General features: G+C 53.6%; 2 protein-coding genes across 6 annotated transcripts; one reads left to right on the top strand and one right to left on the bottom strand.

The window, feature by feature from the left end:
- Positions 1-318: 318 nt before the first annotated feature.
- On the bottom strand, positions 319-12,930 carry NFKBID (NFKB inhibitor delta). Of its 3 annotated transcripts, none has more exons than XM_030820098.1 (12): positions 12,716-12,930; positions 11,044-11,147; positions 10,796-10,856; positions 10,027-10,232; positions 9,287-9,432; positions 9,100-9,205; positions 8,766-8,912; positions 8,592-8,643; positions 8,354-8,502; positions 2,753-2,869; positions 2,269-2,433; positions 319-977 (listed from the first exon to the last, which is right to left on the bottom strand). In XM_030820098.1, exons 4-12 carry the CDS (start codon positions 10,030-10,032, stop codon positions 924-926), a joined length of 942 nt encoding a protein of 313 aa, XP_030675958.1. In that variant the 5' UTR covers positions 10,033-10,232; positions 10,796-10,856; positions 11,044-11,147; positions 12,716-12,930; the 3' UTR covers positions 319-923. The 3 variants fall into 3 exon arrangements, with proteins under 3 accessions (XP_030675958.1, XP_030675956.1, XP_030675957.1); XM_030820096.1 differs by having other exon boundaries at positions 2,265-2,433; positions 12,716-12,808; XM_030820097.1 differs by lacking the exon at positions 12,716-12,930 and adding an exon at positions 12,033-12,064 and having other exon boundaries at positions 2,265-2,433.
- On the top strand, positions 12,341-16,553 carry HCST (hematopoietic cell signal transducer). 3 transcript variants are annotated; one of them, XM_003280066.4, is made up of 5 exons: positions 12,341-12,434; positions 14,813-14,916; positions 15,631-15,696; positions 16,054-16,185; positions 16,402-16,553. In XM_003280066.4, the coding sequence occupies exons 2-5, from the start codon at positions 14,874-14,876 to the stop codon at positions 16,440-16,442; spliced, it is 282 nt and encodes a 93-aa protein (XP_003280114.1). In that variant the 5' UTR covers positions 12,341-12,434; positions 14,813-14,873; the 3' UTR covers positions 16,443-16,553. The 3 variants fall into 3 exon arrangements, with proteins under 3 accessions (XP_003280114.1, XP_012355596.2, XP_030675959.1); XM_012500142.2 differs by lacking the exon at positions 12,341-12,434 and adding an exon at positions 13,969-14,008 and having other exon boundaries at positions 16,405-16,553; XM_030820099.1 differs by lacking the exon at positions 12,341-12,434 and adding an exon at positions 13,969-14,008.
- Positions 16,554-16,646: the final 93 nt, after the last annotated feature.

Raw genomic sequence — 16,646 nt, 5'->3', positions numbered from 1 at the left:
TCTTCTTTTTCTTCTTCTTATTTTATTATTATTATTTTTTTTTTGAGATGGAGTTTCACTCTTGTTGCCCAGGCTGGAGTGCAATGACATGATCTCGGGTCACCGCAACCTCCACCTCCCAGGTTCAAGTGATTCTCCTGCCTCAGCCTCCCGAATAGCTGGGATTACAGGCATGCGCCACCATGCCCGGCTAATATGTATTTTTAGTAGAGATGGGGTTTCTCCATGTTGGTCAGGCTGGTCTTGAACTCCGGACCTCAGGTGATCCACCCGCCTCGGCCTCCCAAAGTGCTGGGATTACAGGCATGAGCCACCAAACCTGGCCCAAACTGAGTTTAATAAAGAGCTTGAGTGATGCTCAGATTAGGGAGGGAGTGACTGGGAATGCTGGGGTTTGGAACGGGGCCCAGCTGAGCTCTGAATCAGAGAGCAGTGGGACCTAAGGGTCCCTGATCTCAGAGGGTCCCTCCTGTCTCAGGGTGAGGACCCGAAGGGTGTGGGTCCCAGGGAGGTTGAGGAGGCCATTGTAGGAGCTTTACTGAGATGGTATTGGGATGCCCCAAGCACCACGTAGGGGGATTACATCTGGGTTTCTGGGAACGAACAGCTGAGTTAGGGGAAGGAACCCAAAGGATCTCAGTGGGGAAAGGACTAGGGGTGCAGGGTGTTTCACAGAAACAATCAAGGGGCCTCGATTTCACAGAAATCATCAAGAGGGCTCCTTGTGGGTAGAAGAGGGGTATCACAGCACCCCAAATATTGGGGCCTGTTCACCCCTCTGCAGCCATTCTGGGGTTTTAATGTAAGACCCCAATGGCAGGATATTCCACATACATTATCATGGATTTGCAACATTAGCATACGCTGGCTGTCCCGCAGGACGGTGGGGACTGGAAAATCAGTCCAGGGTCTGGGTTTGAGTCCTAAGAGGACAGGCCTGGTGGCGCCACACGGCTCCTCTTCAACAGCTGCCGGAGCTGTAGACAAGGCAAAGGAGGGAGAGAAGTCTGTCAGGATGGAAGGAGAGGTGGGGAAGGCACGACATGCAGAGGGAGGGGCTAGAGAAGAGAGGTTGAGTGGGTCCCGTTGGATTTGAAGGTCAGAGGTCCAGAGTCAAGATTTTGGAAGAGCCAGGTGCAGTGGCTCACGCCTGTAATCCCAGCACTTTGTGGGGCTAAGGTGGGCAAATCACCTGAGGTCAGGAGTTCAAGACCAGCCCAGCCAACATGGCGAAACCTCACCTCTACCAAAGATACAAAAATTAGCCGGGCATGGTGGCGCCTGTGCCTTTAGTCCCAGCTTGGGAGGCTGAGGCGGGAGAATCAATTGAACCTGGGAGGCGGAGCTTGCAGTGAGCTAAAATTGCACCACTGCACTCCAGCCTGAGTAACAAAGCAAGACTCCGCCGCCAAAAAAAAAAAAAGATTTGGGAAGGAGGCTGGGAGTGATGGTTCATGCCTGTGATCCCCAACACTTTGGGAGGCCAAGGCAGGAGGATCAATTGAGGCCTGGAGTTTGAGACCAACCTGGACAACATAGTGTGACCCCATCTCTTAAAAAAAAAAAAATTAGCCAGGTGTGGTGGTGACTGCCTGGAGTACCAGCTACTAGAGAGGCTGAGGTAGGAGGATCCCTTGAGCCCAGGAGCTCGAGGCTGCAGTGAGCTGTGATCGTGCCACTGCACTCCAGCCTAGGCAACAGAGCAAGACACTGTCTCAAAATAAATAAATAAATAAATAAACAAATAAATAAATAAATAAATAAATAAATAAAAATAAAGATGTGGGAAGAAGGTCACCGCCTGGGTTCATACACTGAGAAAGGGTCAGGAAGCAGAACTTTAGTGAAGGGAAAGGGGCTGCTGGCTGGGGGTTCCCACCTGGGGGTGAGCAATGAGAGGGAATTGAAGGGAACAGGTAAGAGGTCAAAAGTCACATCTGAGGTCAGGACCCAAGGTTAGGGGCAGGGGGTAGGAGGTCACACTTGGGGGGATCAAAAGTCACACCTTGAGGTCAAGCAAGATTCAGGGTTGGGAGTACAGGTCACACTATGAGGTCAGGGTTGGGGTAGAGATCAGAGAAGTCACCATTCTGGGGTAAGGGATGAAACACTGAGGTCAGAGGTCACATTATAGAGTCAGGGTTGCCTGAAGTCACCTTCCGAGATTAGAAGTCATTCTCTGAAAGTGAGCATTGGGTGGGGCAGGGAGGTCATCCCACGCCCCCGAGCTCAGAGGCCACTCTACAGGCAGGCTCAGTGCTTACTCACTCCCTCAGGGCCCGGTCCGGGCCGCAGCAGGTGAACGGGCTGCTCATTCTCCAGGTTGCGCAGTGTGGGGTCCGCCCCAGCTGCCAACAGGTGCCGCACGATGGCCTCCTGGGCTGGCCCAGGGGGCAGGGCAGCCGCCATGTGGAGGGCTGTGTTCCCGTGGGCCTGGAAAAGTAAGGGGAGAGCTGATGGGGATCTGGGCTCAGCTGGCCCAGGCCTCTAAACTGCACTTCAATTTCTGCCTTGTCCACGTCCTACTCTTGTCCTTTCACATCCCAGACCTCCCCCGGCCACAGCCACGCTGCATGCATCCCTGTGTCCATGGCCTACATGTTCTGGGGCAGTCTGTGTCTACTTCCTACACATTCCCCTGCAGATCCCACACATTGTCCCCTCCACGTCCACAGCCCCCAGGACCCCTAACATCCCACTGCCCCCTCTACCGTATCCCACACAACCTGCACTTCCCAGCCCCGGCTCCCACCTTCATGTTGACAAAGGTCCGCAGGTCTCCGCGGGGCAGCTCCAGCAGCAGCTGAACCAGAGTGGGGTTGGCAGCCTGCACGGCCAAGTGCAGAACTGTCTTGTTGCTCTTGATCTCCTGAGGGGAGGGGAATGGCAGAGGTCAGGGCCAGCCTCACACCTAGGTGCCCTCCCACAGAATCCAGGAGCCTTTAAAGACCCTGACCCTTGGCGGAGTGCGGTGGTTCACGCCTGTAATCCTAGCACTATGGGAGGCTGAAGAAGGATCACTTGAGGCCAGGAGCTGCAGACCAGCCTGGACAACACAGCAAGACCTCATCTCTACAAAAAATAGAAAAATTAGCCAGGCGTGGTGGTGTGCACCTGTAGTCCCAGCTGCTTGGGAGGCTGAGGCAGGAGGTTCATTTGAGCCTACGAGTTCAAGGCTGCAGTGGGCTATGACCACGCCACTACACTCCAGCATGGGTGACAGAGTGACATTCTATCTCAAAATTAATAAATAAATAAATAAGATGCTGGCCCTCTTCTGCGAGCCCCACCAAGAGTGCCTTTTTCAGTTGTATGTCTTGTGCACCGCACAACACCACATCTCAGGGTGTACCATTCACACCATACACCTCCCAGAACTGTACATTTCTCATGACAATTTTCCCACCAGTGTCTGAGAAAGAGACTCCTTTTCCAGTTCTTCAAAGCAACTGCCTTGGCTACCTGCCCTCCATTCAACACATTAACCTGCATCCTGACCTACACAGACTGTACTTTATCTACAAGCACAGGAGTTGGCAGCATTAATCAGTGGACTAGCTAATATTGCAATACTGCACCACAATATTGAGCTGTTCCCATCATATTTGGAGGAAAATAAAAGACATTTTCTAAAATGAAACCTTTTTATGTGTCTTTAAGGAGTTTGTAATGATAATGAATGTTAAACATTTTATGTGCTGATAACAGGGCAAAACCACCTAGTTTGCTCGTCCAAAAAATGATGAAGACAAAACCAAAGCTCTAGATTAAGAGTGATTTGAAAAGACGTAACATCATAATATGTGTGCTTACTTGGATCTTGATTTTTTTAATGAAAAAAATTATCATTTTACAGCCAAAAGGAAATTTGACTACAGCCAGGATATTTGGTATTACAAGAAAATCTTTAATTTTTTAAAGACAGAGTAATGATACTGAGGTTTAAAAAGTTCTTTTTTTTCGAAGGGCACAGGGGCTCACGCCTGTAATCCCAGCACTTTGGGAGGCCAAGGAGGGCAGATCACTTGAGGTCAAGAGTTCGAGACCAGCCTGGCCAACATGATTAAACCGTCTCTACTAAAAATACAAAAATTAGCCAGGCGTGGTGGCATGTGCCTATAATCCCAGCTACTTGGGAGGCTAAGACACAGGAATAGCTTGAACCCGGGAGGCAGAGGTTGCAGTGAGCCAAAATCACACCATTGCAATCCAGCTTGGGCAACAGAGTGAGACTCCACCTCAAAAAAAAAAAGCTATTTTTTGGTTTGTTTTTTGAGACGTGGTCTTGCTCTGTTGCCCAGGCTGGAGTGCAGTGGTGTGACCACGGCTCACTGCAGCCTCAACCTACTGGGCTCGAGTGATCCTCCCACCTTAGCCTCCCCAAGCACTGAGATTACAGGGAAAGAGTTCTTATCTTTTATTATTGTTGTTGTTTTTGTTGTTGTTGTGAGACAGGGTGTTGCTCTGTCGCCCAGGCTGGAGTGCAGTGAGTGACAAAATCATGGCTCACTGAAGCCTTGACCTCCCCAGGTTCAGGTGATCCTCCCACCTCAGCCTCCTGAGTACCTGGGACCACAGGCATGTGCCATCAAGCCCAGCTAATTTTTGTATTTTTTTGTAGAGATGGGGTCTCCCTATGTTGCCCAGGTTGGTCTCGAACTCCTGAGCTCAAGCAGTCCGCCCACCTGAGCCTCCCAAAGTGCTTGGATTACAGGCATGAGCCACTGCACCCAGCCATCTTTCTTATTTTTAAAAAACTTATTATTATTACTAAAAATACAAAAATTAGTTGGGTGTGATAGCACATGCCTGTAGTCCCAGCTACTCGGGAGGCTGAGGCAGGAGAATCACTTGAACCTGGGAGGTTGCGGTGAGCCAAGACTGCACCACTGTACTCTAACCTGGGCAACAGAGTGAGACTCCATCTCAAAATAAAAAAAATTATTTGTCCTTTCTTCAGAGAAATACTCCCTGATTTCTGAGTTCTCCCAGAACCCTACCACACAGTTAATTCTTCCTCTTCATCATTTCTTGCTGAAATTAAATGTAATTTCCTCAGAATGACCTTCATTGTGAGCCCCACATCCAATATAAAGCCAATCTTTTTATTGTCTAAGAGCTCCTTCTATATTTCCGAGGCAGCTCTCATCCCAATTTGTAATTATGTTCAGTTCTTTGTTTACTTATCATCTCTTCTCTTTTCCATTAAATTGTAATGTCTAAAAGTACAAGAAAGTGGTCTTTTCTTATTAAAACATTACAGGTAGCTGGGCACGGCAGCTCACGCCTGTAATCCCAGCACTTGGGAGGCCAAGGCTGGGGGATCACTTGGGCCCAGGAGTTCGAGACCAGCCTGGGCAACATAGCGAGACCCCCACCCCCCCACTCTACAAAAAATATAAAACAATTAGCTGGGTGAGATGGCTCGTGCCTGTAGTCCCAGCTATTTGGGAGGCTGAGGTGGGAGGAATGCTTGAGGTCAGGAAGTCAAGGCTGCAGTGATTCGTGATTGCACCACGGCACTCCAGCCTGGGTGACAAAGCCAGACCCTGTCTCCAAAAACAAACAAACAAAAAGCAACTTTATGCTCCATCACCAGCACACTGGTAGCCACATCATATGTTTCCAAAATTCTGAGTGAAGAAAGGAATGAATTACCAAAGTATCAATTCCACCTTCTCTGTATTGCCCAAATGATCACTTAGCTCTACTTTGCAACCATTAAGAGCCTAGATTACCATCATCCATTTCCCGAACCTGCTAATAACGCCTTGTCTTGTCTCTACTCAGTCATGCCCGTCCTTCCTACAGTCCCTCCCCACCATCTAGCTAACTCTGCTAAACGCCGTTATTCTTTAAAGATATACAAATATTTTTGAAAAAAATATGTTTGAATTTGCTTAAAAATCACATGAAAGTGAGAGGCCGGGCGCGGTGGCTCACGCCTGTAATCCCAACACTTTGGAAGGTCGAGTCGAGGTCAGGAGATCGAGACCATCCTGGCTAACATGATGAAACCGTGTCTCTACTAAAAATGCAAAAAATTAGCCGGGCATGGTGGCGGGTGCCTGTAGTCCCAGCTACTCAGGAGGCTGAGGCAGGAGAATGGTGCGAACCTGGGAGGCGGAGCTTGCAGTGAGCTGAGATCGCACCACTGCACTCCAGCCTGGGTGACAGAGTGAGAGCTGTCTCAAAAAAAACAAAGCAAAAATCACTTGAAAATGAGAGAGTGAATGGGACAGGACTGGCCATGAGTTGCTGGTTATTGATGTTGGACACATGGAGTTCATTCTACTATTTTCTGTATTTTATTGGTGTTCAACATTCTTTAACTAAAAAAACATTTTTCGGCTGGGCGCGGTGGCTTATATGCCTATAATCCCAGCACTTTGGGAGGCCAAGGTGGGCGGATCACCTGAGGTCAAGAGTTTGAGACCAGCCTGGCCAACATAGTGAAACCCCATCTCCATTAAAAATACAAAATTTAGCCAGGCGTGGTGGTGCATGCCTGTAGTCCCAGCTACTCAGGAGGCTGAGGCAGGAGCATCGCTTGAACCAGGGAGGCAGAGGTTGCAGTAGGCCGAGATGCCACTGCACTCCAGCCTGGGTGACAGAGTGAGATTCCATCTCAATAAATAAATAAACATTTTTTGTGGATGTTTAATTCTCTCAGCCAGCCTATGAAGGAGCTACTGTCACAGGAAAGGAATAGAACATAATTAAAAGCTAGCTTCTAAAGTCAGACTACCTGGGTTCTAATTCTCTCTCTGACACTCACGAGCTATAAGATTTTTTAGGCTGGGTGCAGTGGCTCACAACTGTAATCCCAGCACTTTCAGAGGCAGAGGTGGAAGGACTGCTTGAGCTCAGGAGTTTGAGACCAGCCTGGCCAACATAGTTAGACCCTACCTCTATAAAAAAGTAGCCAGGCATGGTGGTGCATGCCTGTGATCACAGCTACTTGGGAGACTGAGGTGGGAGGATCACTGAAGTGCACAAGGTCAAGGCTGCAATAAGCTATGATCCTGCCACTGCACTCCAGCTTGAGTGACAGAGTGAGACCCTGTCTCAAAAAGATTTTTTGAGGCCAGGTGTAGTGGCTCACGCTTGTAATCCCAGCACTTTGGAAGCCAAGGCAGGAAGATCACCTGAGGTCAGGAGTTTGAGACCAGCCTGACCAAAATGGAGAAACCCTGTCTCTACTAAAAATACAAAATTAGCTGAATGTGGTGGTGGGAACCTGTAATCCCAGTTACTCGGGAGGCTGAGGCAGGAGAATTGCTTGAACTCAGGAGGCGGAGGTTGCGGTGAGCTGAGATCACACCATTGCACTCCAGCCTGGGCAACAAGAGCAAAACTCTGTCTCAAAAAGAAAAAAAAAAAAGATTTTTGATTTCCCGTGCCTCAGTTTCCTTATCAGTAAAATATAGAAAATAGAGTACACATGTCACAGGGTGTTTATGAGGTTTCAATAAGCTAATCTATGAAACTCGGTGCTTGATGAATGAATAGTAAGTGCTTGATAACATACCCTAAGGTCAGTAATATTACTCCCAGTTAACAACTAGGGGCCAGGCACGGTGGCTCACGCCTGTAATCCCAGCACTTTGGGAGGCCAAGGTGGGAGGATCATTTGAAGTCAGGAGTTTGAGACCAGCCTGGCCAACACAATGAAAGCCCACTTCTACTAAAACACACACACACACACACACACAAAATAGCCAGGCATGGTGGCGTGCGCCTATAGTCCCAGCTACCCAGGAGGCTAAGACAAGAGAATCGCTTGAACCTGGGAGGCAGAGGTTGCCGTGAGATGAGATTGCACCACTGCACTCTAGCCTGGGCGACAGAGTAAGGCCCTGTTTCAAAAGCAAACAAACAAACAAAGAACCCTGCTGGGTGCGGTGGCTCACGCCTGTAATCACAGCACTTTGGGAGGCCAAGGCAGGTGGATCACCTGAGGTCGAGAGTTCAAGACCAGCGAGACCAACGTGGAGAAACCCCGTCTCTACTAAAAATACAAAAAAATTAGCCAGGTGTGGTGACTCATGCCTGTAATCCCAGCTACTCAGGAAGCTGAGACAGGAGAATCACATGAACCTGGGAAGCAGAGGTTGTGGTGAGCCAAGATCACACCATTGCACTCCAGACAGGGCAACAAGAGCAAAACTCCATCTCAAAACAAACAAACAAACAAACAAAAAACCCCGAAGGTACAGAGAAGTGAAGTAACATGTTCAAGGGCACGCAGCAAGGAAGAGACAAAGTCAGCATTTGCCTGGAGCTCCCGGACATCCAAGTGGCCCCATTCCACACAATCTCCCAGGGACTGACCGCCCACATCCCAGCTCACCTGGCTGGTGTGATTAGCACCCATTTGCAGCAACATGTGGACACAATCCAGCCTGTCTCGGGCCTGCGTGCTCAGCACACGGGGACAGAGATCGGAAGGGCGCATAGCAACGTTAAGGGCCAGGATGGCCGTATGGAGCGGGGTGAGGCCTGCAGAATGGAGACAGTGAGGGGCCTGCATCTGCACCCACCTCGCCCAGCCACACCAACCACACCAGCCCTGCCCACACCCAACTTACCCTCGAAGTCTCGGGCTTCCAGGTCGACCTGGACCCCGGAGTTAAGCACAGCCTGGGAGGAAGAGAAGGCAGAGTGCTGGGTAAGGGTATCCCCTGGCATCCTGGCCCTGGAAGCCAAAATCTGGGCAACCAGTCTACCCCCTAGACAAACCCCTGCCTGCCAGCTGGCCATACCAAGAGAACTCCTGGGAGCCCGTAGGTAGCAGCCACGTGCAAGACCGAACGTCCCTGATGGTCAGCGGCGTTGGGCTCTGCTCCCAGGTTCAACAGATCCTCCACAATCAGGGGCTGGTTGGCAGCAGCTGCCACAAGGAGAGGGGTCTGCAGGCCACAGGAGAAGTCAGGTTGTGCTCCTGGTTCCCTCCCATCAGAAAACCAGGCTCCCAGCCCCATCTCCCCTCAGCCCCAGGAGCTCACTCCCCATTCCCCTCCTCTCTAGGATCCAGGGGTCCAGGCCCCAGGCTCCTTCCTCCCCTGAACCCAGGAGAGTTCAGGCCCCAGGCCTCACCTTGCCCTTATGCTCACGAATATCAAGACGCCGGTACACCTGGAGCACCTCAGCCGCAGCATATGCTGCCCAGCGCAGCCCCCGAGCCGCAAACAGGTGAAGGAGCCTGAGGACAGGTGGGGGACAGCCGTGAGAACAGCCCCCGCCAAGCCAAGAGTCTGCAGACAACCCCATCCCCTATACTCACGTGTCCCCCTCCTCATCCTGGGCCAGCAGCTGCTGTGGCCCCAAAGCCAGCATGTGAGCTCGGGCCGCCTCCAGCGATGGTCCAGGGACCACAGCAGGGAACTGTGGGGGTCCCGAAGGGAGTGCAGAAACTCTCCAGGGTCCGGCCTGTGGCAGGGAAGATTCTACATAGAACTGGGTGTCTGGGGGGTCCTGAAGGGTGCAGGTGGTGGGGAGAGCCAGTCAGCTGAGAATTCCTCCATCCCAAGCCACCACACACACATCTGCATGCAGAGACCCTGGGTATCCCATCTATGCCAAGTAACCTTCGACATTTAGGCCTCAGTTTTGCCCACCTGGAAAAGGGGATTTTTTTTTTTTCCTCGGAGACAGAGACTTGCTCTGTCACCCAGGCTGGAGTGCAGCAGTGCAATCTCTACTCACTGCAATCTCTACCTCCTGGGTTCAAGCAATTCCCCTGCCTCAGCCTCTCAAGTAGCTAGGATTACAGGTGCGTGCCACCACACCCAGCTAATTTTTTCATTTTTGGTTTCACCATGTTGGCCAAGCTGGTCTCAAACGCCTGACCTCAAGTGATCCGCCTGCCTCAGCCTCCCAAAGTGCTGGGATTACAGGCGTGAGCCACCACGCCCGGCCTGGAAAAGGGAATCATAACAGCTCTAGACATCTCAGAATACTGCAGGAGTGCAACTGCGAATTTTTAGGGGCCCTTCAGCATCCTGTACCCACTCTGTATCTCACCTCCATGCCCTGGGGAAATGGGCACGGCTGCCCTGGGTCCGAGGGTGGGTAGAAGTCAGGAGGCAGGAAATTTTCGGCAGCAGAAGCAGGGCAAGAGTAGGGGCTGTCTGTGTAGGCAGCATGCGTGTTGGGGTCCCAGTCTGGAAAGCCCAGGCTGCTAAGTCCAGAACCCACAGTCTCCGAGTGTGCTGGGAAGGGAGGGTGGCCTGCGCGTAAGAGGAGGGGCAGGGGCAGGTCTGGTTACCAGAGTTGGGGACGTCACATCCAGGGATAGAGGGCCTGGTGTCTCCCAAGGTACTCAGAGTTAGTACTTCTGGGACACCAAACACCCGGGACCTGGATTCCTGGGACACTGAGGAATTGAGGGCCTGGACTCCTGGGGCACTAAAAAGGCTGAGCCTGGGCCCTGGGGCTCCGTAGGACTATGTGCATAGAATACTGGACTCAGAGAACCTAGGAAATCAGACTGCTACTGAGTTCCAGTAAGAATGAGGGCCTACCAGCCTGGGCAACATAGCCAGACTCCGTTTCTACAAAAATTTTAAAAATTAGCCAAGCAAGGTGGCATCGCCTGTGGTCCCAGCTACTTGGGAGGCTGAGGCGGGAGGATCACTCGAGCCCAGAAGGTTGAGGCTGCAGTGAGCCAGATAGCGCCACTGCACTCCAGTGCCAGGGCAACAGAGTGAGATCGTGTCTCAAAAAAAAAAAAAAAAAAAAAAAAAAGGGAAGAATGAGGAGGATGGGGAGGCCAGGAGCTGAGAGAACTTACCAGTCACAGTCTCATTCACAGATGGGGTCAGGGGCTGCTCTGGGGGAGGGAGAAATTGTCCCTGTAAAGACAAAAGCAAAAAGGAACCCAGGTGACTTTATCTGGCAGATTCCTCCGGGTCTGTCTAGGATCTATAAGACATTTCGGTCAGGACCACCCCTCTCATCAGCCCCGAGGGCCCGGCAAGCCGCTGAGTCCCTACGGGGACAGTACGGGGCCTCCGGAGAGCTGTAGCTCCCTGGCCTCACCTGCACCCCGCCAGCGTCGGGCTGCTGCTGCTGGCGGCGCCTCTGCTCTTCCAGAAGCTTCTTCACGGTTTGCGTTGGGCAGTGGCTGCGCTCACCCCTGCTCACTGTGCGGAAGAGGAGGGGGGAAGTCATCAAGGGTCCTTAAGTCACCTAAATGCGGCGGGGGTGGCGCGCGGGGAGTGGGTTTGGGCACCCTCCTCGCCCTCCCGCGCGGAAAAACTGGCACACAGATGCCGCCTGACTCCTCCAAAGCCATTAGAAGATTTGGGGTGGGGCATCCGCCTCCGCCGTTTCCTTCCTTTTGCTCCGCACTTTCCCTCTGACCCAACTTTCCACCAGCGTCGCGGAAAGTGAGGAAGGGGGAGGAGGGCACCCCTCTGCAGCAACCACCCCACTTCCGTAAAAAAATTCCACCCCCAGATATCCCAGTTTTGAAGTCAGCGGGTTGATGGGGGGCAGGCCCCAGGCGTCACTCCCTAGACGCACATCTAGGTTCCCAACATTTCTTTTGCCCTAGAACCTGACCCGGAAATCCAGAGTCCCCAGCGCCCCTCCTCGAGAAGTCAAAGGCCTCACCCCGGGCCGGGAGCAGTGGCTCACGCCTGTAATCCCAACACTTTGGGAGGCCAAGGGGGGCGGATCACCTGAGGTCAGGCGGCCAACATGGTGAAACTCCGTCTCTACTAAAAATATAAAAATTAGCCGGGCGTGGTGGCGGGCGCCTGTATATCCCAGCTGAGGCAGGTGAAATCACTTGAACCCGGGAGGCGGAGGTTGAGGTTGCAGTGAGCGGAGATTGCGCTACTGCACTCCAGCCTGGGCGACAGAGAGAGACTCCATAAAAAAAAAAAAAAAAAAAAAAAAAGTCCCATCCATACGGTCTCTTTTTCAGGCCCCAGGAGTCTGGACCCTCAGTTCCTTCCTCTCTAGGACCTGGGAGCCCCAGTTCCCAAACTCCTTCCCACGACCCAGAAAGACAGAACCCTCACCCTTCCGAGCCTGGGTTCCAGCAGAGGAAGGGTTACGCGGGGATTGCGGGGGACGGGGGCGGGAGGAGGCGGCTCGGAAACAGCCCCGACGCGGCGCACTGACGCCACGGCGCTCACGCAAGGGAATCTTCCATCCTCCCCTTCCCCCAAGTCCTGTGCCCCAGGTGTCCTGCTCCGAGGCGGGGCGCGCGGCGGAGCGTGGCGCTCGTGGAATCCCCGCGCAAGGGGAATTCCTGCTCAGCCCCGCACGGGTGGCGATCCGGAAATCCCAGGGCGGGGCAGAGGCAGGGTCACCTCCAGCGTAGACCCTGAGCCCAGGCTCCGGACCCTTCCCCACCGAGACCCACGCCGATTTTAAGCGACCACGCCTCCCAGCACTCAGCCCAGTCCCTTCTTCTAGGGGTAGGAGTCTCGGCTGCCAGCAACCCCTAGCACCTCCAAGGACCCAGGGATCCAGCCTCCCAGCCCTTGCACCCTCGGGGCCCTGCGATCCTAGAAGTCCGGGATCCCAGCCGCCCCTCCGTCACGATCCACGATCCCCTCCTCCTCCAAACACCTAGGACCCTCACTCTCGGGATAAAGGGCTGACGCTCCAGCTCCGTCCCTCAGGGCCTCGGGAGTCTTTCGATCCTCAGTCCCTCACTCTCTTAGGGGGCCAAGCGCGCCCTACCCGCACCCATTACCTCGGGGATTCCGTGGCGTGGATTGCGGGCCCCCAGGGCCGCGGCCTCGGCGCTGCGCCAGCCTCGCTGTTTCCCCCGCGGAGCCTCCGCCGGGTCCCCGATCTTGGGGCCGGTACCCGCGAGTTTTTAAACTAGGGGTTATGGCACCGCCCAGTCCTGGGCAGGGCCCGCCCACAGGCCTGGGAGTCCCCAGGTTGCGCTCCAGCGAACGCAGTCCCTGAATGGGCGCGGCGGACTTGGGAGGCGGACTACTCAGTCCCCCGGGAAGGAGGGAGCTGGGGTCCAGATCTTTGCTCTGAAGGAGCCTAGGGCACCGGGCTCTAAGAGGAGGGAGACATCGCGGGGGGGGGGGGGCCTGGATTTCTTTTCTTTCTTTTTTTTTTTTTTTTTTTTTGTTATTGTTGTTGCGAAGGAGTCTCTGTCTCCCAGGCTGGAGTGCAATGGTGCGATCTCTGCAACCTCCGCCTCCTGAATTCAAGCGATTCTCCTGCCTCAGCCTCCCGAGTAGCTGACACTACAGGTGCCGGACACCACGCCTGGCTAATTTTTGTATTTTTAGGAGAGACAGGGTTTCACCGTGTTGGCCAGGCTGGTCTCGAACTCCTGGCCTCAGGTGACCCACCTGCCTTGGCCTCCCAAAGTGCTGGGATTACAGGCTTGAGCCATGGTGCCTGGCTGGGGCCTGGATTTCTGAGTCTGTGTCTAAGGGGGTGCTGGAGGCTTTGTCTCCTGGGTCCTGCCCATGGGAGTAGGGCTAGGAGTGGGGATGGAGATGGGGTGGGGGCAGGCAGAATATTACTGGGTCCAGAGGGAGGGGGGACTGGGGGTCTAGACTCCCAGAGGAAGGGGCTGTGGGTAAGGGTATAGGGTGTGGCTCAATTTCTCCCTCTCCCCTACATCACACTTTTCAGAGATCTGGTTTCATTTACTCATTCATCATTTAAAATAATTTATTGCAGCAGAGGAGGCATTTTGCTGCATATTGTGAACTAAGCAGACAGGAATTCCCAGCCCTGGAGCTGACATTCCAGTGGGAGGCCACTCTCAGTTTCACTTGGTGACCTTTCACAGCACTGACCATGTTGGCCCTATTTCTCCCCTGCTTGCTTGCTTGCTTGCTTTTCTTTCTTATTTTATTTATTTTTTTATTTTTTTATTTTTGGAGATAGGGTCTCATTCTGTCGCACAGGCTGGAGTGCAGTGGCAAAGTGGCGAGATCTCGGCTCACTGCAACCTCCACTTGCCTCAGTCTCCCAAGTAGCTGGGATTACAGGAGCCCGACACCATGCCCGGGTAATTTTTGTATTTTTGCAGAGATGGGGTTTCACCATATTGGCTTGAACTCCTGGTCTCAGGTGATCCCCCCACCTTGGCCTCCCAAAGTGCTGGGATGACAGGCATGAGCCACTGCGGTGGCCTCTCCCCTGCTTTCAAGATGCCATGCTCTCCGGGGTCCCCTCCCTTACTCCTTCTTTCTCCATTTCCCTGGCAAAGTTCCTCCCCTTCCCCCATTCAGTGTGTGTTGTGATAGGGGCAGAATCCTTTCTGCACTCACTTCCTTGGTGATCTCACCCAGTCTTGTGGCTTTAAGTACCATCCATAAGCCATCAACCCCCAAATTTACATCTCCAGACCAGCCTTATCCCCTGAACTCCTAAATGCAATGAGGTTATTCAGCATCTCCACAGGGAGATCATCAGGCATTTCCAACTCTGTATGCCCAAACCTCGTCACTTTCCCGGCAAACCCACTTCCCTACCTTTCATCTCTGCCAGCAGACACTCCCATCTTCTCAGAGTTTCATGCCAGAAGGCTTGGCTGTCTAGGATCCCTCTCAAACACACCCACATCCATTTAATCAGCAAATTTTGTTGGCCCTACCTCCAAAATATTTCCAGATCTCCCTAGCCCGCACACCCTTGCCACCTGTCATTCCCACTTGGACCAGGCCAGCAGCCTCCCTGGTCTCTCTGACCCTCCCCCGAGTTTGTTCACCAAAGGCAGTAACAGAGACACCCCCTCAACACACACAGGAAGCAGATGGCTTTGACACCGCAGGGTGACATCCGCTATTGCTACTTCTCTGCTCTCCCACAGTTCCTCAGGACTTCTCTGGACCACAGTCCTCTGCCAGACCCCTGCCAGACCCCAGTCCACCATGACCCATCCAGGTCACATCCTCTTCCTGCTTTTGCTCCCAGGTGAAGCCAGTGGTTACAGGGGATGGTAGGCAGAGCGTTTGTGAGATGGGTGCTTGGGTGACGTCTGCAGGGACGGGTGCTGAAAGTGGGGTTCTCCTCCCTGCATCCCTTCCCTTCTGAGAGATCCATTTGGCTTCAGGGCCTGGGTCCTTGGGGGCGGGAGGGGGTGAGACAGGGAGTTCTGGAGGGGCTGCCTGTTAGCATCCCCTTCTCATGACTGGGTCTCTGCTGCCACTTCCAATTTCTTTTCACTCTCCATGTCTCTGGGAGTCCCCTTCCCATGTGGCCCTATTCCATCTCTCCAGCCTGGAGATTACTTCTCAGGACACTACCTTTCCTTCCCTACACCCTATTTTTTGATTTGTTTATTTTGAGATGGGGTCTTGCTCTGTTGTCCAGGCTGAAATGCAGTGGCGCAATCATGGCTCACTGCAGCCTTGACTTCCTGGGCTCAGGTGATCCCCCCAGCTCAGCCTCCCGAGTAACTGGGATTACAGGCGTGAACCAACACTTCCAGCTAATTTTTATATTTCTTGTAGAGACGAGGTCTCACTATGTTGCCCAGTCTGGTCTCGAACTCCTGGGTTCAAGCGATCTTCCTGCCTTGGCCTCCCAAAGTGCTGGGATGACAGGCGTTTGCCAAGGCGCCGGGCTGAGCATTCTGTTTTGTGGACCTTCTCTCCACCCTCACCCACCTTCTTTCTCTTTCCACAGTGGCTGCAACTCAGACGACCCCAGGAGAGAGATCATCAGTCCCTGCCTTTTACCCTGGCACTTCAGGTATCACTTCCATCCCAGAAGCTTGGCCAGCGGCTCCCAGAACACCCCAGTGGCTCTCCAGGTCACCATCCCACCTCCCGTCCCCAAATCAGAGGATCCGTGTCCTTCTCCGAGTCCCAGAATCAGCGACCCCCAGCCTCTGTTCAGGAGTACTCCGTGTGCCCACTGCACAGCCCCGAGGGTCCTGGGACACCCCAGCCTCTCTGCATCTCTGTCTCCCGTTTCATTCCCCAAGCGCAACCCCAAGGAACCTGGGACCCGCCCCCTCGCAGGGGACTTCCTCTCTCCCTGTGGCCAAAGCACTGCCCCAGGACGCAGAGCCTGAGTTGTCTCCCTGTTCCGGCCCCCACTCTCCAGGCTCCTGTTCCGGATGTGGGTCCCTCTCTCTGCCGCTCCTGGCAGGGCTCGTGGCTGCTGATGCGGTGGCATCACTGCTCATCGTGGGGGCGGTGTTCCTGTGCGCACGCCCACGCCGCAGCCCCGCCCAAGGTGAGGGCAGAGATGGGCGGGGCCTGGAGGGTGCATAGTGTCCCTAGGGAGGGGGTCCCAGGGAGGGGGCCCTTGGGGAAGCCCTGGAGGAGGTGCTGGGGAAACCCTGGAGGAGGTGCCTGGGGGAACCCCTGAGGAAACCCCTGAAGCAGGGGGTCCCCAGGGAAGTAGAGATGTGGGTGGTCAAGCTTCATGCTTTCTCTCCCCTATCCCCAGAAGACGGCAAAGTCTACATCAACATGCCAGGCAGGGGCTGACCGTCCTGCAACTTGGACCTTTGACTTCTGACCCTCTCATCCTGGATGGTGTGTGGTGGCACAGGAACCCCCGCCCCAACTTTTGGATTGTAATAAAACAGTTGAAACACCTGTAGTCGTATTCTTTCTCAAAGAACCCCAGCGTTCCCAAAGCCTCCCTCCCATGAACTGTTTCTGGATCGAAGGCCCCCTCAGGACCCCCAC

This window comes from Nomascus leucogenys, chromosome 10 (assembly GCF_006542625.1).
Source record: "Nomascus leucogenys isolate Asia chromosome 10, Asia_NLE_v1, whole genome shotgun sequence".
Taxonomy (NCBI): domain Eukaryota; kingdom Metazoa; phylum Chordata; class Mammalia; order Primates; family Hylobatidae; genus Nomascus; species Nomascus leucogenys.
This window is presented reverse-complemented; position numbering and strand designations above follow the sequence as displayed.

What these genes read in the sequence shown, in the direction of transcription:
- NFKBID (XM_030820096.1), bottom strand. An exon ending in TTCGTGAGCATAAGGGCAAG is followed by an intron (nt 8,913 to 9,099) that starts GTGAGGCCTGGG and finishes TGTGGCCTGCAG; the next exon opens with ACCCCTCTCCTTGTGGCAGC. An exon ending in ACCGGGCCCTGAGGGAGTGA is followed by an intron (nt 978 to 2,264) that starts GTAAGCACTGAG and finishes CCTTGTCTACAG; the next exon opens with CTCCGGCAGCTGTTGAAGAG.
- HCST (XM_030820099.1), top strand. An exon ending in CTTTTACCCTGGCACTTCAG is followed by an intron (nt 15,697 to 16,053) that starts GTATCACTTCCA and finishes CCCACTCTCCAG; the next exon opens with GCTCCTGTTCCGGATGTGGG. An exon ending in ACGCCGCAGCCCCGCCCAAG is followed by an intron (nt 16,186 to 16,401) that starts GTGAGGGCAGAG and finishes CCCTATCCCCAG; the next exon opens with AAGACGGCAAAGTCTACATC.